General features: G+C 36.9%; 1 protein-coding gene and 1 pseudogene across 1 annotated transcript; both read right to left on the reverse strand.

The window, feature by feature from the left end:
- Positions 1–13,335: 13,335 nt before the first annotated feature.
- Positions 13,336–14,408, reverse strand: LOC110788854 (uncharacterized). Its single transcript, XM_021993491.2, has 2 exons — positions 14,216–14,408; positions 13,336–13,692 (listed from the first exon to the last, which is right to left on the reverse strand). Exons 1-2 carry the CDS (start codon positions 14,301–14,303, stop codon positions 13,382–13,384), a joined length of 399 nt encoding a protein of 132 aa, XP_021849183.1. The 5' UTR covers positions 14,304–14,408; the 3' UTR covers positions 13,336–13,381.
- An 8,035-nt stretch (positions 14,409–22,443) lies between these two features.
- On the reverse strand, positions 22,444–25,407 carry LOC110788865 (subtilisin-like protease SBT4.5; annotated as a pseudogene).
- Between the last annotated feature and the right edge of the window lie 637 nt (positions 25,408–26,044).

Raw genomic sequence — 26,044 nt, forward strand, 5'->3', positions numbered from 1 at the left:
TTTCGTTGGATGATTTTTGGGGACTAAATCTGTAATCGATTATTTATAAACCTAAAGTTAGTTTTATGTTTTCCGCTGCAAAATTCTGAATAAGCCGTTACGTTTTCACACGGGCGATAATGCCTTGATAATTCTCTACGTTTTATATTAAAAGATTATTTTAGAAAAGAGAGAATTGTCGGGGTGTTACAAAGTGGTATCTAGAAGCTAAGGTTTTACTTTAATAAATTTTTAGGCGCCTAACTATCTAGTTATTTAAAATAAATTTCTTAAAAATCGAGATTCTACGTATTATAGTGTTCAAAAATTGGTACTTTTTTTTTGGGGGGCCGATTTCCTTTTATCTTGTTTGAAAGTATACGATATTCCTTATTTACGTTCGAAATCAAATTATTTTTCAAAGTTAAAGTGATACTTTCGACATTTTATTTTTCTTATTATTTATTATTCAAACAAATAAATAAAAATAATATGAATACATTTTTTTTAAAAAAGGAGTTCAATTTTTTTTTTTTAATTGTTTCAAAAGTTAGAATTCGTTAGTTAGGAAATATAAAATCTTTTTCGAATTATTAACTTTATTTTCGAATTTATTCGCTACGCATTTCCTTAATTCATTTTACTTTATTTATTTTATATTTTTATTTATGTTATTATTCTATGTTATAATTTTATTATATTTTCGTTCTTTTATTTCGTTATATAAACGATTCTAATGCTTTAGTTTATGAGAGATGGGTAGTATAAGAAGGGCATATAAGATAGAATTATATGTGCATTAGTAGCTAGTCAATGATAAGAAATTGATTGTTATGTATGTGCATGTGCTAATTGTTTAAGTGTTACATTTACAAGTGCATAAAGAATTGTTTGATTCCACCAAACTTATCGATTACTGAACCTTGTTTATGTTTTGGCTGGAAAATCGTTAGTGAGACCTTGAATTGTTTATTTCAGGAATAAAATGTTTCTTTCCAAGTATACCAATATAGGATCCTTCGAGAAACTTGATATAGAAACCCCAGATATTTACGTGAAGAAAATTGTGTTTGGATGTGAATATTATGCTAAAGTTCAAGGGCAACCTATCTTAATGAGAAAGGATATCATAGCAGCCACTATCATTAATTGCTTACCTAACAAATTTCCATACCTAGAACTCAAGGAAAAGTTTAAAGACATGCATTCTGATAATGGAACTCCAAACTTGGCTAAGTATGGGACTTGGGATAGTAGATGGAAATATGATTCAGAAATTCTGACCACCATTATTGAAGCAGCAGAAAGTGGGTTTAGAGACGGTAAAATCGTAGGGAGTCATGTTGGGGATTCAGTTACAGAAGAACCTATGGGAATTAGTGTAAATAATAACCTAGAGGAAAATGATGTAGCGGTGGAGAATGAGAATGTAGGTGTTGAGGCAGAGAATCCTAACTCAGCGGCTCATGAGCCAACCATTGAGATCTCTAGTGATTCGGATGCAGATCTCGAAAGTGAACAGGAGATGGCAAGTGAGCCTAATCAAGATGAAGACATGGGTGAAGATGCAAACCCTGAGGAAGACCTCGATGAAGACCCTGAAGAAGAGTTCGATGATCTTGAGACCTAAATTTCACTCCGCAAGTTTCAGGAGCAATGGAAAGGCAAAAGGCCACAAATATTTTGAAGTCATAAATAGTTAATTAGCACTTTTATGTTTTAAAGAATAAGTAGCAAAGCTACAACTGTTTAAGGCTTAAGTTTATTGAAGTTTGAAATATTCTTTATTATTTTCAAGGATGTAATAAATCTCTATGGGGTTAGCAATAAAAGTTAAAGTTTTCAAGGAATTGTTCTTTATTCTATTTTGAGGATTCCATAATACCCCAACCTCTAGGTAGTACGTCGTGGATTAATCTTCCTATTGGTTGCATACTCAGTGTGAATTGTGGATCAATTCAATTGCCACAAAAATATTAAATGATTTGAGTACATAAAGGAAGTGAGGGCCAATCTAGACCCTCATGACCAATATGATTCAAAATGTTATGCCTTATGTGCAGTGTGTAAACGTCTTTCGTGAATTATTGAGAATGATTATTTTTCAATGATTATTGCATCTTGTAGACGATCGTTGCACCTTCGTAAACGATTGTCGTGCCTTCGTAAATGATGTGTATTAATGTGGACATTGTTGGTTGAGGCGATCTTTATGGTCAATTCAAGTATTAAATTGTATGGGATAGCGTATAAGTGATGTTTCAAACCTAAAGTAGAATATACTAATTGCAGGTCGCGTTCTAGAATGGCCAACAACAATGATCTAGCTGCTGCGATTCGCCTCTTGGCGGAAAAGCTAACCCAAGAGAGAACTGAGCGCCCCGACTCTGCAGGGGATATGTTTGAAAGACTTTCTAAGGTTAAGCCACCGTATTTCAAGGGGCAAGCCGACCCAACCTTTCTGGAAAACTGGATTAGGGAGTTTGAGAAACTATTTGAGGCTGTGAGTTTCCCTGAGAGTATGAGAGTAAGTCAAGCTGTCCTTTACCTGAAAGATGAGGCCGACCTTTGGTGGAAGGAAAATGGAAATAGACTAAGTGCTGTTGCGGGATTCAATTGGGATTCATTCATAGTTGCCTTGAGGGGGAAGTTTTATCCTCCTTTTATGAGAAAGCAGAAAGCGCAGGAGTTCATCAACCTTAGGACGGGGAATATGACTATTGCTGAATACTATAGCAAGTTTATAGCTTTGTCGAGGTTTGCACCTGAGGTTGTAGCTACTGAGGAGCTGAAAGCTCAAAGGTTCGAGCAAGGGCTAACTGATGAAATTCAACTGGGATTAGGTGGAGAAACCTTTACATCCTTGGACATAGTGTATGGGAGAGCTGCTCATATTTATGGTCTGCAGTCTAGAAGGGACAAGAAAACTGTGGTAATTGGGGAAAAGAGAAAAGATTTTAATACTGGGGGTAACCAAGAAAACTTTAAAAGGAATAGAAACGGAAATGGGAATGGAAATGGAAATTTCCAAGGAGGAAACAATCAGGGGAACCACAACAACTCGAACCAATCTAAGAGAGTGCATCATTGCAAAATGTGCAGTAACAATCACCCTGGTAAGAACTGCAAAGGAGAATTAGTGACCTGCAACTATTGTCAGAGAAGGGGGCATAGGGAGTATGAGTGCTTCACTAAGCACAGAAAGGAACAAAATAATAATGGAGGTGGAAACCAAGTGAGGTTTAACCAGTCTGGAGGTCAAAATTCAAAGCCTGGAGGGGCACAAAACAATCAAGAGAACTATAATAAGCCTGCAAACGATAACAACAACCCGAATAAGGCTCCAGGAAAGTTGTACATGATGAATCAGAATGAGGATGAACGATCTGCCGATATGGATTCTGGTACTTTTCTATTAACTCCGCGCAAGTCAAGCATTATTTAATTCGTGGTGACTTGTTCTTTTGTTTCGTCATCTGTTGTGAAAAGTCTAAAGTGAGTAGTTTTAGTGAAATAGGAATTTTGAGGATAGAATTCGTCGAAAGAAAATTTTAGTTAGCTATTCCCTGAGGTGAGTTACGAGGGCGTAACTCGTTTTCTTTAAGGGGGGTAGAATGCGATAGAAATTCGCGCTTTTTACCTATTTTATGGAATTTTTATGCATTTTATTGCTTATTTTAGCAAATTTTACAAGTTAATGCAAAGCAAATAGATTCTCCGCATAAGAAAAGGTGTTCATGAGTAACACAAATAGCTTTGAGTTGGCAAAAGAGTGCACATCGGTGGCACAAGTACTTCTCTAGTAAGAATAAGTTAAAAGCTTTTGGGAAAAATGCGGGAAATTTCGTGTCAAGTTTCGGGACGAAACTTCTTTTAAGAGGGGTAGATTGTAATCCCCCGTAAATTTATAAATTTTATTAATATATTTTAACGTATATTATTTATATTTAAATAGAATTTATGAATTTTAGTAATAAAAATATAATTAACGTACATTTATTTTATTTTAAGTACGTTCTAAATATTTAACGATTTTTGAACTTTATTATATTTATATATTTAATGCATATTTAATTTTATTTAAATATATTCTAAATATTTTAACGTTTGTGCAATCAAGAATAATTTTAGAATTTTATGTTGAAAAGAATTTGAATTAGGAAAACTCGTTGAATTCGGAAAAACCATCCTATTCGGTTTGACTCAAATACTCAAATCCTAAAACTAAATCCTAATGCTAGCCCAATTGGGTAAAGCCCAAATAATATGACCCAAAACATGTTACTCCTTTCCTCTCTTCCAATATTACGTAAAAACAAAATCAACAAAACTTTTCTCCCTATTCACGTGAACCACAAAACCCTCTCAAGCCTCTTGTTGCTACTGTTCAGCCGCCACCCTGAACCCTCGCCGGCGACCACCGCCGTCCGCCCGCGCCGCCAGTAAGCCAATCCCTCCTCATCTCCTCCGTCGTCTCTTCCTCCCTCTCTGTTTTCGTCCTTCCTCTCAGCCCTTCGTTGTTGCGCAGCAACACCGCAAGCCACGCCCTGTCACCGCCAGCAACCGCTCCAGCCTCAGCCGCCGGCCGCCGCCACTACAAGCCGGACCACCGCCGTCGCCGCTCACGGTAGTCCCTTCTCCTCTTGCTCGTTCTTTTCTCACGCTGCTATTTCTTGCTCTCCTCCTCAATTGCCTTTCTGTTTCACACAGTTCTCTGCGAGTCTCACCACCACCCAGCATCACGACGACAGCCGTCGCACTGCCGCCCAGTCGATCCGCTCCGTCGCGCTGCCCTACCCGCCGGCCAGCACCTCCCCTCTCTTCCTTTTTTTGGTTATTTCTTAAACCCTAAGTAACTAATTATTTTAATTTTGTTTATTAAATTAATTTATGTTTCTTGAATTAAATTTATAATTTTTATGATTAAGTTATGAAATTTCAGATTATATGTTGTTGAAACTAATTTAATTATTTTCAGATTTGTTAATTACGTTAAGTTAGGGGTTTTAATGGAGTTTTAATAATTTGATTCATGTTTCTTGAATATAAATTATAAGTTTTATGATTAAGTTAGATTTTCAGATTATATATTATGTTTAATTAATAATTTAACTTTCAGATTACATAATTGAATTGAAATAAGAGTTTTTAATTATTAAAGTGTGAATTTTTAAGGTTTTAATGATTTAAATCATAATAGAATGACTATATATTATTAAAGCTATTATTTTTAAGATTTTAAGAACGTGGATTATGTTTTGTGGACGTTTGAAATTATTTTATATTGCTGGAAATTTTAAAAAGGAACGTTTGTTGGAGTTTATGATAATTAGGGATCGTTAGGGAATTAATCACTATTCTAGGAAGTTAATTAATTAAGTTTCGATATTGGGGAATGTTCTAAATATGTTTAGGATGTGTTTAGAGTACGTTAGTGTTGCTGTAAATTATTAGGAATTGATTTGGGTACGTTTCTTGATTATTTTAGGCGGAGAATTCTTTGTGGGCGACTTTTGAATTCGTTAAAGTGGCCTATCAGTTTGTTTACACAAGGTACGTACATACCGTGTGCTTGGATGTGTGTTGTATTGAGAATATGATGAATATATTTATGAACTTGTTTATGTTGGAATTTCATGTTCAATGTCGTTGAATTAATGCGTTGAGCATAGAACTTTATTTATAAGAATTGAATCAGGTTAGCATGGAATATTGATGCAAGCATGTTGGTTTTGTGGAACTTGATATTATTTAATATTGGTTTAGATCTTTATTGATCGTTGTTCCTCTTTAGATTTTCACTACTTTATAAGGGCCGAGGACCTTGTTTGGTAGTTGAACCTTATACCTAATAAAGGTTTTTAAATATGGATAAAGGAAGGATTAAAATGGTTGGAATTTGCTCTTGGTCGAACGTTGTGATCACTTGTTTAATTCAAAGATAAAAGAAGTTGTGTTTACTTGTTGAATATAATATTTATGTTTGATGAGTCATAACCAAGTATTAAAAGTTAAGTCATGTAAAGTGAAAATGAGTAGCAATAGCTTTAGACTGTGCACGTCTAAAGTGACGGACAATCAGGAGTTGGGGTCATGGGTAGCCTATGACTTTTTCTGGGGCCGGATTGATCACCGGTTCTATTTTTATTTAAAAGTCCCTCGATATCGCAGGTCATTGGGGTTTACGGAGTCGCGCCCGTACCTCGTCTTCCTTAGTGAAGAAGAAGAAGTTTCTAGTAGCAACTCGGTCCATTGACTATTTCAATTAAAATAATGTTATTGTTGTAAAAGTCTAGTCCAGTGTAGCCTAGCCTAGTAAAGTGTTGTCGTCAAATTAACATGTTTTGTCTACCCTTACTCGTGTTTTATTAGTACCATGTTAGGTGTGTTCGTTCAACAGTATCATGTTAGGATTATTATTGTTTTAGTATGTAGTACTCAGCTTTGCTGATTACGTGCTTTTGCTTGTGCATGTTGATCATGGCTATGCCTTATTGATCCTGTGAAGACCCAATATTTGGTGAGCAGTCTCTAAGGATCAATAAGCATTGTCCATCTGCAGGTTTGAAGATGTTGCATCATTGGGATCGGGAATAGAGAGCTTGTATTTAGTTTTGATTTGCTAAGTTAACTTGGGTTTGTTAATTGGGACTTTAAACTTGTCGTACTATTTATATTTCCTTATTTTCGTTGGATGATTTTTGGGGACTAAATCTGTAATCGATTATTTATAAACCTAAAGTTAGTTTTATGTTTTCCGCTGCAAAATTCTGAATAAGCCGTTACGTTTTCACACGGGCGATAATGCCTTGATAATTCTCTACGTTTTATATTAAAAGATTATTTTAGAAAAGAGAGAATTGTCGGGGTGTTACACAGGGGTTGATCATGGTTAAAGGAAAGGTTGGATAAATTGGAATGAATCTTGATTGATGCCTTTATGATCACTTACTGAATTCCAAGATAAAAACAGTTGTGAACAAATGTGGATTGTATGCCTTATGTGATTGTGGAGTCATAACAGAGTCTCAATTTGTAAATCATGTAAAGTGAAACTGAGTAGCAATAGCTTTAGACTGTGCACGTCTAAAGTGACGGACAAACAGGAGTTGGGGTTCATGGTGGTAGCCCATGGCCTTTTCTGGGACCGGATTGATCACCGTGTTCTACTTTTATTAAAACGTTCCTCGATATCGCAGGTCACTGAGGTACGGAGTCGCTCCCGTACCTCGTCTTCCTTAGTGAAGACTTCTGGATGGACAATTCGGTCCATTGTCTATTTCAACTAAAATAATATTATTGTTATAAGTCTAGCCTAGTCTAGTCTAGTCAAGTATGATCGTCAAATTATCATGTTTTGTCTGCCGTTATTCATGTTCATTAGTATCATGTTAGGATTGTTCGTTCATTAGTATCATATTAGGGTTGTTCGTTTAATAGTATCATGTTAGGATTATTATTGTTTTAGTATGTAGTACTCAGCTTTGCTGATTACGTGCTTTGTTTGTGTGTGTTGATCATGGCTATGCCTTATTGATCCTGTGATGACCCATCTTTGGTGAGCAGTCTCTAAGGATCAATAAGCGTTGCCCATCTACAGGTTTGAAGATGATGCATCATTGGGATCGGGATTAGAGAGCTTGTAGTTATATTTGTTTTATTAAGTGATTTGGTTTGTTAAATTGGATTTGAAATTTGTCGTACTATTCGTATTTCCTTATTTCCGTTAATTGGTTTTTGGACTTAATATGTAATCGATTATTTATGAACCTAAAAGGTAGTTTTATGTTTTCCGCTGCAAAATTCTGAATAAGCCGTTACGTTTTCACACGGGCGATAATACTTTGATAATTCTCTATAGTTATATTTATAAAAGGTTTATTTTAGAAAAAGGGAATTGTCGGGGTGTTACAGACGTGTTCCTCGACAAGACAAGAACCAAGAGCCAGTCCTTGGCAGAAACACTCCTCGACCGAACGACCCCTCCGTTGACACATAATGAGGCAAGGCGGTTCCTCGACGCTAATATAAACAAAGGAGAAAAACAAGGCCTACTCCGTACGAGATCCGCTCAACACACGACATACCGAAGACGCAATCTCCTGTGTCGAGCGTGGGGCTAATTGTTTGGGCCCATATACATGGCCAGCCCAATCTGATATAAAAGACCAAAATGCCCCTGAGGTCTCCATATACAAGGACAGCTGTTCATTAGAAGTAGACATAATTAAATAATTACCCCCGTGTAATCATATAAATACTCTGTTGTAATCATTAAAAAGATCTATCTAATCATTACCTAAAAAAGCAAATCAGTCACTCTCTCTCTAGTTCTTCTCACTTAACAACGGCTTATCTGATTTTAATTATCATACGAAGGTTCCTCAGACACATTCAGGGACTGTCTAAAAACGGTAACGCAGGTGGTTGGATATAAGGAAATCACGGTCAAGTACGTCCTCGGTTAAGCTAATTCTCAAGTTAATATATTTATAGTTTCTCCGTTTCTCCGGCAGAAACATATGTAAAGTTTCAATGCATTTGTAACCAATCAAAATTCAATATTGAAAGGGTTACCAACCCTTAGGGTCACTCTATCATTGTCCGAGTTTTCTCTCTTTAGGCTCATGTGATGATCTTTTTGGGCTTACTAAGGAAGTCAAAGGGGTTGACTTCTTTATGAATTAGGAGAGCAGAATTTTCTGGAGTAGTTAGAACAAAAACACACGCACAAAACAGAGGAAAAGGCAGAGAGTTTGTGAGCTTCCTCCCTCTTGCAGATGTTGCTGTTTTTCCTTCTGATCGAGACCCAAACGAACTCCGATCGAAGCCAAATTTGGACACGACGTTCCTTTCATCCCCACCTCCATATCCAACGGTCAGATTGTCATTTTGTGCTCTCTAAGTAGGTATTTCGTTTTCAGCCCTAATCTTCACTTTGCTTATTGTTGATTAGTAGAAGGGTGGGGAGTAAATAGGTCTGGAGGTCCCTAAACTTTGCCAAAAGGAGCAGTTAGGTCCCTCAAGTTTCAAAAGGAGCATTTAGGTCCCTCAAAATGGATGGAAAACGCTGCTTTTTGTTTTCCGTCACTAACGGTCGTTAAAATTCAATTAAATTAAAAGGAAACTAAATAAAAGGCACTAAACGACAAAAAAAACAGTTACATTTACCATTTACCAATAATTAAATAAAGGGAAATTCATTTCAGTTAGCTTTTTACAAAAATATAGCCGTTGAGGCTCTCAAAAAACAGAGTATTTAACATTCCATGCACAACAAAACAACAATAAAACACTTAAAAAAAAATTCTTTCTTCTCCATCTTCTGCTCTGTGTTTTTTCTCTGTTGCTCCACCATAGCTGACTCTTCTCAACAAAAAGGTATTTTTCTGCCATTTTTTTTAAAATCTTAAGTTAGCTTATTTTAACAATAATTAACATATTTAGGAAATAATTATTAAAACGTAATTTATTTGCAGAATGATGAACAGGGCTATCTCTTTGTTCAACAATGGTGATAATGAACACCCTAAGAGGTGCTACTGTGGATTCACAGTATCCATTCAAAAGGCATGGACAAAAGAAAATCCTGGAAGGAGGTTCATTGCTTGTCCAGATTATGATGTTGAAACAAACAGAAGGGGTTGCATCTTTTTTAGATGGATTGATGAACAAGAACCAACAACTTGGCAAACAATTGTCATACTAGGGTTAATGCAAGATAAACAAAGCCTTGCTGCTGAAGTTGATAGTTTTAGGACAAAACTTAGTGAAGCTAACAATTATGCAAGGAAGAGGGAGGCAGACTATGTGATGAGCAAGATGAGAAGACCTATTAGTGTGAAATGTGAAGTGTGGGTTGTAATCCTAGTGGTTCTGTTTTTTTATCTGGTTTGTTTTAAGTTAAGTGGGTTAAGTGGGTAGGTAAAATGTAATGATCTGCACTAATGAAATGTAATGAAGACTTTAAATTCAATAAAATCTAACCTCATGGTCTTTTTTCTAATCTTCTAGCCATTGCAAGATCCTGCAATGCTTGGCTTGATATTGTGTGTCCTTGACTTGGTTGAGTCTGTGACAATGGGAAGTCATGTGCAGGGAAGGAGTAGATGGTTTGCTCACCCCCATGATCAGAATAGAAAGCTGCAGGAGGTCTTTGCCTCTGTGGTGTGGGGAAGTGTTGTGATATAGGCTGCATTAATTAAAACAAATTAGGAACAAGTTGGCTTCAGTACAGTAAAGTAACATGTAAGAAAGAATTTGAGTATATTGAATGACTTACAGTAGCTATTCTTTGATACCCATTTGGGTAGGTATAAATACCCACACCCCTATTGTGCATTGGTATAGCTGAACTGGTTCTTGGGTGTTGTTGCTGTGGTGTGGTCTGCTCTGCAGTAGCATGATTGTTGCTGTGTTGTTGTTGCTTAGGGGCATTCTTGCAACCCCTTTTGTTGTGGCCTATCACACCACATAAGCTGCATTTCATAGAACAACCTATTCTCTTCAGCTTACCAGATGCAGTTACCTCTCCAACACCATATCTCCTCTTTGTTTTAGGTCTTCCATTGACCTTTTTCACCTTTGGAGCCACAACAATGCTATCAGAAGTAGGCCACTCTTGAGGACCATTTAAAGGCTCTAACAAAAATTCATATGCCTTCATGTAGGTCTGTTTGCAGAAATATGCATTGACATATTGTTCTGGGTGGTCTACTTTATTCCATATAGCAACAATTGCATGTTTGCATGGAATCCCACTCACCTGCCATGCATTGCAACTGCAAGTATGTTGGTTCAGATCCACCACATACTTAACCTGTGTTGCACCTTCTCTTACTCCATAGCAAAACCCACCATCCCAGTATGCATTCCAACCCCTAGCCCAAATTTTGTGTTTCTCTAACTGAAATTTGGATCCTAGGACACAACATTATCTCCTTTTTCCCAATGAAATCTCTTTTCTTATGCAGTCTTTCCATCAAACCCTCTCTGATATCTTCCAACATGGTAATAATAGGCTTGTGCCTTGCACTCAAGATGTATGCATTAAACACCTCACTCATGTTGTTGTCTACACTGTCACAACAAGATAATGGAGTGTAGAATGCCCTACACCATTTCTTGTAGTTCCTTTTCAGTAGGTCTTCAGCAGCTTCATGTGAAATACCCCTCATTACTTCAATGTTTTCATTGAAGTGATTTACTGTGTTGCTTTTTGCAATAGTCCAAAATTGTTTTCTGTACTCTAAACCACCTCCAAACACTCCCCTAAAGTTACAGTACACATGCCTTGCACACACCCTACTTTCAGCTTGTGGAAACACATTTGACAAAGCAGCAAGTAAACCCTTTTGTTGGTCAGACATGAAAGTGTACCCTGCTCCTTCACTAGTGCCTAAATCAGTAGCTAGAAGTTCTAGAAACCAACTCCATGTGTCAGTGCTCTCAACCTCACAAACATCCCAAGCCAAAGGGAACATTTGATTGTTTCCATCCCTCCCTACTGCTACTAACAATTGACCCCCAAATGGTCCCTTTAAGAAACATCCATCAAGTGATATGAAAGGTCTGCATCCTGCCAAGAACCCTTTCCTAAGTGCCTCAAAACACAAATACAGTCTGTCAAACACATTTGCATCCAACTTCAACTTCACTGTGTTCCCTGGATTGCTTCTTAGTATCTCAGCTGCATACCTTGGGAGTAATGCATACTGCTCTTTGTATTCACCAACAATGAGTGCTTGACCCCTTCTCCTAGCCCTGGCAGCCTTGTCTTTGCTCACCCTTATACCCTTTTCTAACCAAATGGTTTCCTGAATATCTTGCACTCTCATGTAAGGGTTAACCTTAAACAGATTCTGGTAGTGTTCTGCAATCCAATGTGAAGTCATCTTCTTAATGATAGGTGTCCTACCACAAGTGTGCTCACTGACAAATGTTTTCACTGTAAATGACCTTCTTCCTCTCTCCCATGAAGCCCAAATTCTCCATTTACAACCTTTATCTTTGTGCTCACACTCTGCACAAACCCTAGTGGAATCATTTTTAGAAAATGGAATGTTTCTTCCTTTATCAATTGAATAATCTATGATTGCTTTCCTAAATGTCTTTGGATTCTCAAACTGTTGCCCAACATAAAAAGTGGCTTCCCTCTCTTCAGTTTCAGTGTTGTTTTTCTTCTGTTTCCCTCTCCCCCTCTTATGGTGTTGTGGTGCAACTAAGTAACCAACATCATCCTCATCTTCTGACTCACTAGGGCTGTCTAAGTCACTGTATCCATCAAAGTCATCCCCCAAATTCAGACCACCTTCTACTTTACTTTCTGCTAGTTTTTTCAGCATTACTAACTCCTCCAAATAAGCCTTTTCCCTTCTCATATCATCAGATATCTTAGACCTAGCAGTGGCTAACTCATCATCATCTTCATCTGTACCCTCTGAATCATAATCAATTTCAGGTTGAGGCACATTTTGAGGTTGAATTTGAGGTTCAGGTTGAGGTTCAGGTTGAGTTTCAGTTTGTTTGGGTGGGAGTACTGTAAAAGGTGGTTCCACATAATTAGAATTTAAGTCAACCACATCAGTATTCAACAACTCAAGGAAGCTACCTCTCCCTCCTCCCCCTCCTTCACTCCTGTTTAGGTTAAAGTTGTAGGTGGGTTTGATTTTATGTTCAATGTATATATGAATGCTTTTGTATTCAAAGAGTAAAGCTAAGAAAGGGTCACAAGTACTACTATCAAAACCTAAAAACCTAACCCCATTCTTGAATTCTTTCCTAGGGTCCCAGAAATGTACTTTCTCTATATCATTATAACCTAAACTATCCACTAATTCCTTAACATATTTGCCATCTGCATTCTCATGGATGTAATCAAAGACATCCACCCTCCCCCCACTATAAACCATATCACCTTGCACAACCCATTCACCACCATGATGCACATATATGCAAGGGTTCAAAGTCAAATCATCAACATCTGATCAAAGTTAAAACAATATCAATTAAAAAAAAACTTTAAGAAATCAAACCAAACCAAATCTTGAATAACAACACAAGAGATAACAAAAGGTTAAAGTTGCATTCATTCATTCATCATGATCATGTCAGTTGCATTTACAAAAGGGTAGGCTTCAACCCTAACATTTCAAACCTCAATCCACTATTGAGGGAGAAGCCTACGGTTAGATATAAACTACTGTCATAGCAGTGACAAATACCAAAAACCAACATTTGTCACATTCACAAAAACCTACTTGCAATGACAGTAGTAATGTAATTGTCCTTGAAAAATAAAAATAAAAAAAGCTATAAACAAGCTGGATCATCATAAGCTTGACAAAAGAGGGGCCACCACTAGCGCCACCACCACCCACCCCTGCATGGCCTCCACCACCAGCTACTCCTCCTCCTTGAAAAGGAGGGGGAAGCCGTCAAAGTAGACGGTCATGTCCTTGTCCATCCAGGCGTGGAAGTCACGGCCATCATTGTCAATGATGTCCATGATCACCCACTCCCGCAGCCACGCGCGGTAGCATCCTTGAGGGTAGTGGTATGGGAGGCGGTACCGCAACTTGGCCCACCTACGCCACTGCTTGCATACCATCTGCACAGCAGCCTGCCCCTCCCAGTCCAGCTTGGTGAAGATCTGGGTGATGAGGATGTCTTGATGATGGCAAAGGGGGTGTGCCTCCCTTAAAGCAAGGTCTCCTAAAGTCAAAGTAACGGCCAAAGTCAATAAAACAGTAAGTAAACCCTAATTATTATACAGAATCTAGATTAAAATACTTCTAAATTAAGAAACAATAGTTTAAATAAACACCATTTTCAAGAACATGCAATCATCAATTCGAATTAATCAAACTCTGTTTTTTATTTAAGTGAATCAAAAACAGTAAGTGAAACCCTAATTACTACAAAATCTAGTTTAAATTAATTCCAAATTACGCAACAATTGTATAATTTAACATATTAAACACCATTTTCAAGAACATGCAAGCATTAATTCGAATTAAATATTGGAAAGTAAAAACGGACGAAACCCTAATTCCAACTTCAATTGAAAAATTATGCGAAATCAGCCCACGATTGTTTAAATTAACATATAAAACACCACAATCAAGATAATGCATGCACCAATTTTGGGAAAAAGTTACTTAACAAAAAAGCCCTAATTTATCATGGCTCAACTGCAAACATTTATTGAAAAAACCGACAAATTGAATGAAAATACCTTCGTCCCATCTGGAAATTCTTGTTCTCTTGGGGGTGCGACATTCCCACTTATCAGCAGTCCTCTTTCCTGATACGCAAGAACCCATTTTTGCAGAAAACTCAGAGTAATAACTTCAAATTCTCTTAAGTGTTTGAGTGAGTAAATGGCAAAAAGACAACTGAGAGTGAAAATTGGGGGGGGGGGCATATAAATAGGAAGTGAAAAGGGGGGAAATAGGGTTGGGAACAGTAAAAAAATTACCGCCAAAACATTATTAGGAAGGAACCAGAAAAAACGAGAGAAGTTGGAAGGTTTCCACGTGTACACATTGAAAAAGTAAGTTGAAACCTCTAAGTAATTGGAAAAGGCTTCTTTTCATCAAAATCATCTGTTTTCAATCATTAATCTACGTGTATATTAATTCTCCTTTTATTTTAATAATTTTTAATATTATTATATTCATTTTAACGGCCGTTAGTGACGGAAAACAAAAAGCAGCGTTTTCCATCCATTTTGAGGGACCTAAATGCTCCTTTTGAAACTTGAGGGACCTAACTGCTCCTTTTGGCAAAATTTAGGGACCTTCAGTACAGTTTACTCGAAGGGTGGGTGTGGTGCCCACCGACGGTCCCCGTGGTTTTTTTCCGCCTTGGGGTTTCCACGTAGATTATTGGGTGTGCTTTATTTCCTTGTTTGTGAGTTGTTTGCATACATATTGAGAATTTGAGATTGGTTGATTTTCCCATTTGACAATACAATCGGAAAAGGTAGAATTACATTTTTGCTTTCGTTGTATTTGTGTACGTGCATCTTTCCCAACATTAATGTAGTCAGTGGCGGAGCTAGGTAGGTGCATGGGAGGTCCACCGACCCCCCAAAAAAAAACTTCGGAAAAAATTTATAGCTGAGATCTAAGAGGTCAGGTATTATAGAGAACCGATCTCTTAGGTTATTAAAAACACCCGCTCCATACGTAAGAGATCAGTATACTATAGAGATAAACCTAAGAGAACAGTCTTTAGAAACAACTCTTAGAATTTTGAATAACTATAGGGGGATTATCTTAAGAGAGCAGTCTTCAGAAAAAACTGATTTCTTAGAATTTTGAATTTAAAAACCCGCTCTCTTAAATTAAGTTATTCTTTTCAGTTTTCACCACACATATGAAAACCGTAGAGAATAATTGTAATAATTTTGTATGATTGTAATATTAATATTGACTAATTTAAGGACGATACTTTTTTTTTAGTAATATATTGTGTGTTGTGGAGGATCACCCGATACAATACTCTAAAAATCCTGGGAACGTCACTGCCGACACCCAAAAAAAAAATTCCTGGCTCCGCCACTGAATGTAGTGATTTTGTAAAATTGTTTGCTAATATAAAAATAATTACAGGCTATAAATACGAGGGAATTGGTAATCCTTTTCTTTATGCAAATCAATTGAAACTCAAGCAGGAAACAAAATGGCCTCTCCAAGAATCGCAATGGTGTATGTTGTGATTGCATTGCTTGTCAATATGAGTCTTGCTGCCAATATCTGTAATATTTCCTCTTCTATACCTAATGTTGTTCAATTTTTTAGATACTATTTTATTACTCCTTTTAATTGTTTTAGTTCTCGTGTAATCGTGTAGAACTGCCTTTGTTTCTTAATGTTTTTTCTGTTTAGAATCTTAATTTGGGAACTCTATAAGGTCGAGTTTGAACAATATCAACCATTGGATGAAAAATCAATTAATCATATATTATCTTTCTAAAATTTGTCCTGTTTTTCTCATCAATATCCACCTCAATCCATTACCACTAATATGAGTCATTGATTTTAAAATGTATGGTTTAAATACAACTCGGTTTATTAAAACTCTAGAAGATCCGGACTCTTTTTCTTTATAAGTCATTTTAAACTTAATTATGTGATGTATTGTTTGATTCATCTCGGCGAGTATTTTAATAATATCAATAACTTTTTTCCTAATACGGAACTAAATATATTGATGATGAGTTGTTTTCGTTATCGCTTAAGTGTTTCTTTTTGTTAACATAAAACAAAAATGTGCATGTTCTTATAAAAGTTTAACGACTAGTCTACTTCGTGAAGCTAATTGAGAGTGATTGAGTTAATAATATTAAGATTATGATAATTTAAATAATAAAAATAAAATATTTTGCTTTGTTTTTATTTATGGTTGAAAAGATTGATAATTCGATTATTGCACAAAAATTTTAGGTTTACTGAGTTCATAGGCATCACAATCAGTCATATGATTCCCACACTACCTGAAGCATTACTTGCTATAATAATGTAAGATACAATACCTTTATCAAACCTTGTGGACTATGTAATAACCTCTCAATAGCAGGCGTTCAAGTATCAGATACATTTTACTGCACATGAATACAGTCATACAGATACATACAGGAATGTCCACCTATAGCTAGAGGTGTCAAATCGGGTCACCGGATGGGTTATGGGTTGACCCATGACAGTTCGGGTCTATTCGGTTCGGGTCAAGTTCGGATCAAAAGTTATCGGGATCAGATCGGGTTTGGGTCGGGTCTATTCGGTTCGGGTCAATTCAGGTCAATTGTTGTCGGGTCCGGGTAAATTTCGGGTCGGTTCAAGTTCGATTCGGGTAAAAAACGGACCCGGTGTTCCCGGGTCGGGTTCTAAACGGGATTTGTCGGGTCAAACCCGGGTCGGGTAACTTTGGGTCGGGTAGACTTTGACTCGGGTCATTTCAGTTCAGGTTAATTCAGTACCAGTTCGATATCGGTTCGGGTCATTTCAGTTAGGTCTCGGGTTGAATCGATTTCATTCTAGATCTTTTCAAGTCATTATCGATTACTTTTTCCATTCTATTTCTAATTAGACAAGTTATTAATCTACGTATTTACGAGTATTTTAAATTTACTAAACTACAACATCGTTATAATTTTATATCAATATTTGTTTTAAGTTATTAGATGATTAATGATTATATAACGAGAACCATATGTAAATAATAGATATACAATATATGTAAATCTATAAGAAATTAAGAATATAACTCTTTAAGTTAACACGAAATTCAACTTACTAAATAATAACGATTATAGTGTATAAGAACATACATCATAATATATACTCCAAATGTAGTTAAACAACTACTCCGTATAACTTATCACAACAATTCTTCAATTTACTAGTAGTCCTAACAGGTTTAAAGAACATAGTATTCATTTTTATATCATGAATTTGATCATATCATTAGACATTTAATGATTATTACATGTATACAAGTACTTGATTAACAAGAAATAGGTAATTGAAACTGATAACGCTATATCGAGTACATTAAAGTATGAAACAATAAATCTATGAGATTGTATCAGTCGACAGGAAACCAAACACGACCAATATGTCGAGTGTTAACGATCATAATGACATATAAGAACGCAAAATTCACAAGACATTAACGTACTCTACAAGTGTAAGAATTGAAAGTATAACAACTAGGCGGAAATAACTATTAGGAGTTGGATTATATCATTAAACATTGGTCAATTATTACTAGTATACAAAGTACTTAACTGTAAATAGTTAATTGGATCTGATAACATTATAATGAGACACATGCAGGGACGTAATCTATGAGATCTCTTTTAGTTGACTATATATATCATTAGAGATCAATGTGTTGAACGACTAATTAATACGAAATATATATTCTATAGAGCACTTCATATAACTTATACTCGTATAAGACTATAAGTATCCAACAATACAATACGTAATAAGAACCAATATGTAATTATTATATTCCGATCTGTATTAGGTTTGAAACCAAATACAACCCGTTGACCACATCTAGGCACTGTTCTTTTGGACTTGTTTTGACTTATTTCAGACAAAATAAGTTTAGATAAGTTCACTTAAGTTCAGATAATATAAGTTCAGCATAAATAAGTTTTGTTCAGACGTTTTCACACACAAATTAGTTTATTTCAGACAAAATAAGTTTTAATAAGTTCAGATAAGTTTAGTCAAGTTCAGATAAGTTCATTTAAGTTCATACAAATTACTTCCGAACTACTACTAGTATCCCACCTTTCCACATGGTGAGCTACTGTATTGCCTACCCTTTTCACATGGTAGGGAGAACTCGTGTTCGATCCCCCGCAACAACAATTGCGAGGGGACTGGAACCTATCCACCCATAACTTGCCCCGAATCCGGATTAACCCTAAAGATAAACCGAGTGCTAACACAAAAAAAAAAAGTTTTAGTTTGACAAATTAATATTTACGAATTAAATTGAACCAAAAGGATGCTTTATTAATTTTCAAAGTCGCAAAGAGAAAACATAATCCACACAACTCTCTTCAATGAAAATCACACAGTTGATTAAACAAAATCAACGGCTCTCAACAAATCACCCCCAATACACAGATCGTGACCTTACTATAAAAACTTACTCCTTAAAACCCTTTACCCTCAACCTACCCGCCTCCCACTCCTCTTCTCTCCCTCCCTCCCTCTTTTTCAAGCTGCTCTTCCCTTCTCTGCTTTTCGGACCTCCAAACCCCACCAACCAGCGCTATTGACGACCGCCTACCATATGCGTCGTCCGAATACCCCATCAGACAACACCGAAACCCCCTTAATATTCCTCCTGTTGATTAGCCATAGAAACCCAAAAAACCCATTAAAAATTTGCAAGCAAGCCGTCAATTAATCTCGAATGTTCCCGGTTCGTTGTCAATTGTTGAGCGAGCATTTTTGTGGTTAATGATTTTATGATTCCGGATCAATTTGTAATCACAATTAACAACGAATCCAGTATTTTGTAATTATGGAGCTAGTTTAAGAATAATGGACGCTGTTCTGAATACTGTAGTTTCTATTTGCATTTAAGAATTATAATAACAACTCTCATTTAGTACATATCCTTTTAATTAGTAAAGTTAATAGGTTAACAATTACTTAATTTTAAATTTATTTAATATTACTAAATAATACTACTAGTTGATAAAGCTTGTATAAAAATACTTGATGCAATATACACCAAGTTTTAAAAACAATATAAGCCTGAGTCAATGACAATTTTGTAGCAGTCAAGCTGTATACATTGTATCTACCTTAATATATTATGATATACCATGTAATCAGAGTGCTAAATATAAACTGTGCAAATTTATACTTCATATTTACATTTATGGATAGTAAACATAGAATTTAATAAAGTAATTATAACGTTCTAAGTACTTTATAAGTAAAGAAAAGTGAAGTTAACTAAATTAGATTATCAATTCAATATTCTATTTTGAATTAGAAAGGGAAAATAGGTTGTTAAGTAAAAATAAATAAATACATGAATTTGAGTAATAAAAAATTTGAAGTTAAAATTAAGTGGGTCGGATATAGATTAGGTTAAAACCATGATGGTTCAATACTAGTTTGGTTAGTAATTGTTCGGGTGAAATCAAATCGGGTCAAATAGGTGTCGGGTGGAGTTTAGGTCGGGTCAAACCGGTGTCGATTAGATAACAATTCGGGTCAAACCAAATCGGGTCAAATCAGATATTTATCGGGTAAAATCGGTGTCCGGTGAAGTTATGGTCGGGTCAAACCGGTGTCGGGTGGAGTTTGGGTGAAATCCAAGCGGTGACAGGTGAAGTTCGAGTCGGATCAAACTGGTTACGGGTAGAGTTCAGATCGGGTGAAACGGATGTCGGGTAGAGTCCAATCGGTTAAAGATCGAGTTTGGGTCCTGAATTTTCCGGGTCAAACCAGTTCGGTTAGAGTTCGAACCAGGTGATGTTTTCGGGTCGGGTCAGCTTTTGACACCTCTACCTATAGCACAACAGAAGGTTACCTCGACAAAATGCAAGCTGTGATAAGGAAGATAGAAATATCAATCTTACATAAACTTATGCGAAACCATACTTCAACTCTTCAAGGGATTAGAAGATTATAAAATAAATATTGAAGGCCTTTCAAAGAGCAATTAACAGATGTACACTAACTGTGGCCTGCAAGGAATGCTGTTGCATTTCTGAGTTCAACAGATAATCTCTCAGCTATCTGAACCGGAAAAATAGCAAGAATCAACAATCACTGAATTTTCTATAGCAAATCAGTGAACAATCATTAAAGACAAAAGTGTCCAAACAACATAGAATTGTGCATGTTTTTTTTTTCTATAAAAAGGAGCAGATTCAGCATCATTATCATTACCCCATTGCCTCAAAGAGGCTCCGGCAAGAAGCAGGGTAAGGGGGGGTCGGGTGCAGAATCAAATTAAAATAACATATCAAGTGGATTTTGGGAGAGTTGCTTGAGAACTTCCATCAAATAATGAAAAATACATGAAACTAGAGTATATGTGACATTCTTGGCTATGACTCATGAGTCATGAGTCATGACTGTCTAGTTCTACTTTTCATACATACAACGATTCCATGAATTGCCACAAAACCTTCTATAAGGCTCCCACCTATAGGATATTAGGGGGAGCAGGTCAAATGTACACAACTATATCCCATAAAAGCAAGTACAAGGACTCAAGGAGGGACTGATATTCTTATAAATTTAAGGGAAGTAGAGTTGCTTTTGCCAAATATCTTATTCAGATGAATTATCTGTTGATGCCTCAAAAATAAGTTGCCAAAAGTTTCCTACACTTCTAAGTTCTAAGATTATCAACTCGGCTTGCAAGGATCACACAACCATGCAGCCAAAACCCCTAAAGAAAGAAGATATTGAGCTAAAACAATGTTCCAAGCAAGAGGCTGGTGGGATATTAGTCAAGGAATTAAGCGAAATCAAATTTGTATGACTACTTCCTTTTGACTGCCAGTTATACACAATAATCAATACAAAACATACCACAAACCAAGTTGGAGAATATAACTAGCAAGTCCAAAATATTTACTAAAACCATGCACAAAGACTGCCATATCTTTCAACAGCATGTATAATGAAAATCACCTTCTCTTTCCCAATCCCCAACTGCATTTGAGGAAAATATGTCTGTAAGGAAGAGAAAAAATAAAAGGAAAGTTCAGCATAAGGATTAATTCAGTTGTATAGATTTTACACATGCAATCATCTGTCATCATACGCACAGATGAGGAGCAAAGCTTTAAACACACATCATAAGATGCACCAGACTGCTGAAACAACCAAAGATGGTAATCACATTACTGAGACAAACACCAAAGATCGAAGATCTTGTGAGATTCACCATGAAACAGAAACTTGTTGAAACATAACATTGACTCTGAAAACAACACTCCTGAAAACATTTTTTTCAAGGGAATCGAAAAGATGCATTGAAAAGCATTGGGCAAAAGAGATGAAGTAGCCACTAACAGCACACCAATTGAACTATAATATTATGTATGGGACATTTTCCGGAGAATGATACAGAAAAAGATTGTCAATGTTACCTCACATGTTCAGTAAATCGATGAAAAACATGACTGTTGGACACAAAACACTGGAGTTTGCAAACAGGAAATCAGGAAAAGCAGCTGAGAAGACAGACCCGTATGTTTACAGTTTCTTGACCGATGAAAAGTCCAAAAAGTCGATCAACCTGCAAAGGTAATTGTATAGCGGTTACATATTGATAATATCACTGACATCAAACAAAATCATCTTCAGAAGCAGGACAACAATTGCACAGAGATCATTACAAAGAGATGGCCTGTCATGGACACCAAAAACAAGAGAAATTCACAGAACACGTCATAATGTAGAAAGAAAAAAACAGCATCACTTCCTTGAAAGAAATTGTTGATCAGCATACAATGCAAGAACAGGTTATATTAATGTCCTTGAGTGGAGAATGCTTCTAAGAACAAAGCAGACTACTGAATGTTTTCCAATAAAAAAACAATATCCTTTTGGACCTTTCTATTTAATCAATCACACAATTAAAGGTTTCACTTACGTCAAAAAATAAGACTCAATTAGTAATATAATAAATACCCTGAAGCAGACTGTGGAAGCTCAACTCTGTAACCAAATGCTTAAAAGAGAAACCAACAGATGATGTGACCAAAGTTATTATTCACTAATTTGGTGATCTCTGAATAACTCTTCATTCACCTTCACACCTCCATTAAAGGTATTATTAGAAGTTGCAGCATCAGCATCATCAACCCCTGCATCCTTTGGTAAATTATGATATTAACATTTGTGAGCAAAATTTATCACAGACAATACATGCCATACCAGGCACATCTGCAGAAGCTAAGGGAACCAGATGTTACCAATCTAACATAAATTTAGGTACATCATTGTTTTCAATAGTTAATGCAAAACCAGTTTCGACATCTAAATCAGCTAATGGTATTCTATTAGGGCATGCTTGGATTGGGTTTAACGGATTATGGGGGTAACAAAAGTCAAACCACCATAATAAAAGGATAATGAAGGTGAATTGAGGTGGTTGCAAGGAGAAAGGTGTGGTGGTATTGTGATGAGAAGTTGTGGTAGTGGTGGTGTTGTGAGGAGAAGGGAGGAAGGGGGAAGTTATTACCCCCAAATGTGGGTAATAATCACCCTAGTGGGATGGTGGGTAACTATTCCCCCCATAATGAGGGTATTTATTCCCCTTTCCTTTAATTTTCTTCTTGCCAACTCTATCTTGTTCTCTTTTCCACCACTTCATCCCCGCATCATCACCTTCAATTACCTTTTTTTTTTAGTTTGACTTTTATTGCCCCCTTAATGCATTGCCCTCAATCCAAGCATGCCCTTAGTGTATATATCACGATGGGAGACCTAACTTTATGAATTCCATCGAACCAGATAAGTGATCAAGAGAGCTGGAAACCAGAAGACAACCCTTTGCCGACAACATTGACTAGAAACGATTTTGTTTCTTTCACAGCTTCGAAAGTTAGTGAATTCGGGATCACCGTCACCTCCATATTCTTGGCTGATGCAACTCGAACATTGTAGGTAGTCCCAGCATCTCCGAAATTGGTGACCGATCTCTTGAATGACACATTAAAAGGCTTTTGAGAATCCACCATAGCTACCATTGCAGGATAGTTAACATCAGTTGAACTTCCCTCCCTCTCTTCTGGGCAGAAAAAACTGGCGTTCCCCGAAATAAGAGTTATTTGCTCCTTTTTGTATCCAGATTGGCACAAAAACAACAAATAGTCTTCCTCGCTCACTTCATAAACAAGTCCTGGATTTGTTGCCTGCACAGGATTGAGTAGCCCAGTCCCATAAGCAAACTCAGCTTCAGGGTTTTTAGAAGGGCTCAAAGCGGCCGGTGGCTGTAAGAATAATCAAATAATCATATACAGAGTAAATTTTTTATACGGGAAGCATAATTAGATAACTATCATACTATCATACATGACTTATATCTGACCTGTAGTCATTAAAGATGACTTCAAAGCTGCTGGAGACCAATCTGTGTGCATTGCTTTGACATAAGCAGCTGCACCAGATACATGAGGACAAGACATTGAGGTTCCTGATTGTATGAAGAAGGGGGTAGAATTTTGAGACAGGTATGCAGCCAATATCTCAGTCCCAGGAGCAACGATGTCAGGCTGTAATTCACAGGGAAAATTTTGGTTAGAACACACCGATAACACTATTTAAGAAAAACAAACAAATTTGATGTGAATAAGAACCCCCAACCTTAAGGATGCTCGGAGCTATACTGTTTGGTCCTCTTGACGAGTAGGGTGCAACAAGAGGTGCACCAGTGTTCCTAATCTCCTAACTTTCTAGAATTTTTGCCTGCTGAGAGCTGGGAACGGAAGACATAAGGGACCTTAGTAAAAGGAAAAACCAAAAAAACAATGCATGCAACAAGGCATACCTTGTTGAATTCAAGTATGAAATCAATGTTTCCAAAGCTTGAGAATTTAGTCCTATCCAAGGATGATTAGTGACAACTGAAATCTCGACACGAATGGGAGTCAATACCCCAATAGCACCTGCATAACGAGCCTCCGATTTTCCATCTGGATCATCACAAACTACTATCTTCCCTTTGACGATGGTGCTATTCAAGCATCCTGGATAGCACGACCTCGCCTCGTCCTCATCACATGTAGCGGTCCGCCCTTTTCCATAAAGCAACGGGAGCATCTGCTTGGGGGGTTTGAAGTTGTTAATCGAGAAACCCTGTTTTGAGGGGGAAATAAGAACATATTAGCGTTCAAATGCATAAGAAAGAATCTTGGAAATTTCAAATAAATTAGTGTGTAAGAGATACATACAACTAATATTTGCTGATTTCCCAGCACTACTTGATCTAATATGTGCCGATCAGTTGAGCTTGCACCAACACTCAAAACCCAAGGGGCCACACTAGATACAACAGAACGGATTACCACGGTTGCCTGCTGATTGGACCGTTAAAATACCCTTCTGAAAAGCATGAAATGCCCCAAAGGCTATGCTATCCTGCTCAAAAGGATGGGCAACTCCACCCCCGATGGAAAGACTCAAAATGTCCACCCCGTCGTCGATGGCATCATCAAACGCGGCAAGAATATCTTCATCAGAACAACCGAGTTGGCTGCATACCTTATACACTGCTATTTTTGAGGAGGGAACAGCTCCTCTAGCAGTGCCTTTAGCAAAGCCAAAATAATTGGTATTTCTCACCCTGCACCCAGCAGCTGTTGAAGCTGTGTGCGTACCAATGTACCATGACCAACTGTATCAACGGTGTCTTGTCCTCTGATATAGTTCTTTAATCTGATAATTTTTCTGCCCATACAGTGAAAAATCTAAATATTAATTGAAAACTTGTGAAGTTGTTGTGTATAAAAAAGATATTAGTGATTCAAAGACAACTGGACATGCACCTTAAGTAAAAATGTGGTATTGGTAGAACATCAAAGTTAGCATAGTGTTCGTTTACAACAACGAAAACCAAATTTACGCTATTATTACAGAACACTAATGTGAGGAACAAGGTTATAACGTAACACCAAATATAGATTGATATGAAGTTTTAACAGAAATGTCAGATACTTTTCAGTGCCTTCTCTCAGTTTCCCAAAGCTTTTGGTTTGGAAACTAATTTTGAAAAAATATAAACCTATTATAGTGTTGGCGTGTCTGAGGCTTCGCAAGCTGAATCGCTGATTATTCTGGGTGTTTCTAAAGGTGATCTCCCTTTTAGATACCTGGGCGGCTGGGCATCCCAGAGTATAGCAGAAAGTAGCTGGTCCATGCAAACCCTTATTGGATAATTTTATGCACATTGTGTCATCATGAGTGGTCAAAAATCTCCCCGACGCAGACAGACTTCAGCTTGTTAAGTTGTCCTATTTAGTATCCATGCAGAGAACTTATTGTTCAACTGGGAGCCGGGTCATCTTTCCGAAGCAGAAAGGGTTTCGCTATCAAAGAAATGTATCAAGGTGTGTGGCGCCCCTTTAAGAAAGTAAGTTGGAGAAGATTATACTATTTTGCAAGCCCTAAGGAAAGGCTTCTGAGCTGGGGTAATTCATTGGTTGTACGGGGGCCTGGGGGAGTGGTTGAGAGAAATCAACATCTTGTCTTTCTAAGCCCTTATTCTGCTGCAGTTTGGTAACAAATTCTTGGGCTATGAATTTGGAGGGGGAGTTTCAGCAGGCCATCAGAATGTAAGAAATTACTGAACCATGTTTGCTGAGACTGTAGTTTATGGATTCAGAGAAATGAGAGACTGTAGACTGTATCACTAACAAGATCAAGTCTGAGTCACTCCATTGTGTCAGAAGTAGACCTGTCAAACGGGTCGGTCGGGTCGGATTGTAAAAAATTATTTTTGGGTTCGGGTTGAATCGGGTCGGTCACTTTCGGGTTTATAAATGCTTGTTCAAGAC

This window comes from Spinacia oleracea, chromosome 6 (assembly GCF_020520425.1).
Source record: "Spinacia oleracea cultivar Varoflay chromosome 6, BTI_SOV_V1, whole genome shotgun sequence".
In the NCBI taxonomy this organism is placed as follows: domain Eukaryota; kingdom Viridiplantae; phylum Streptophyta; class Magnoliopsida; order Caryophyllales; family Amaranthaceae; genus Spinacia; species Spinacia oleracea.

Bases quoted from the DNA above. Each gene is read 5' to 3' on its own strand.
- LOC110788854 (XM_021993491.2), bottom strand. From the start codon at position 14,303: ATGGGTTCTTGCGTATCAGGAAAGAGGACTGCTGATAAGTGGGAATGT. The intron at 13,693-14,215 runs GTATTTTCATTC...CTTTGACTTTAG, and splicing joins AATTTCCAGATGGGACGAAG to GAGACCTTGCTTTAAGGGAG.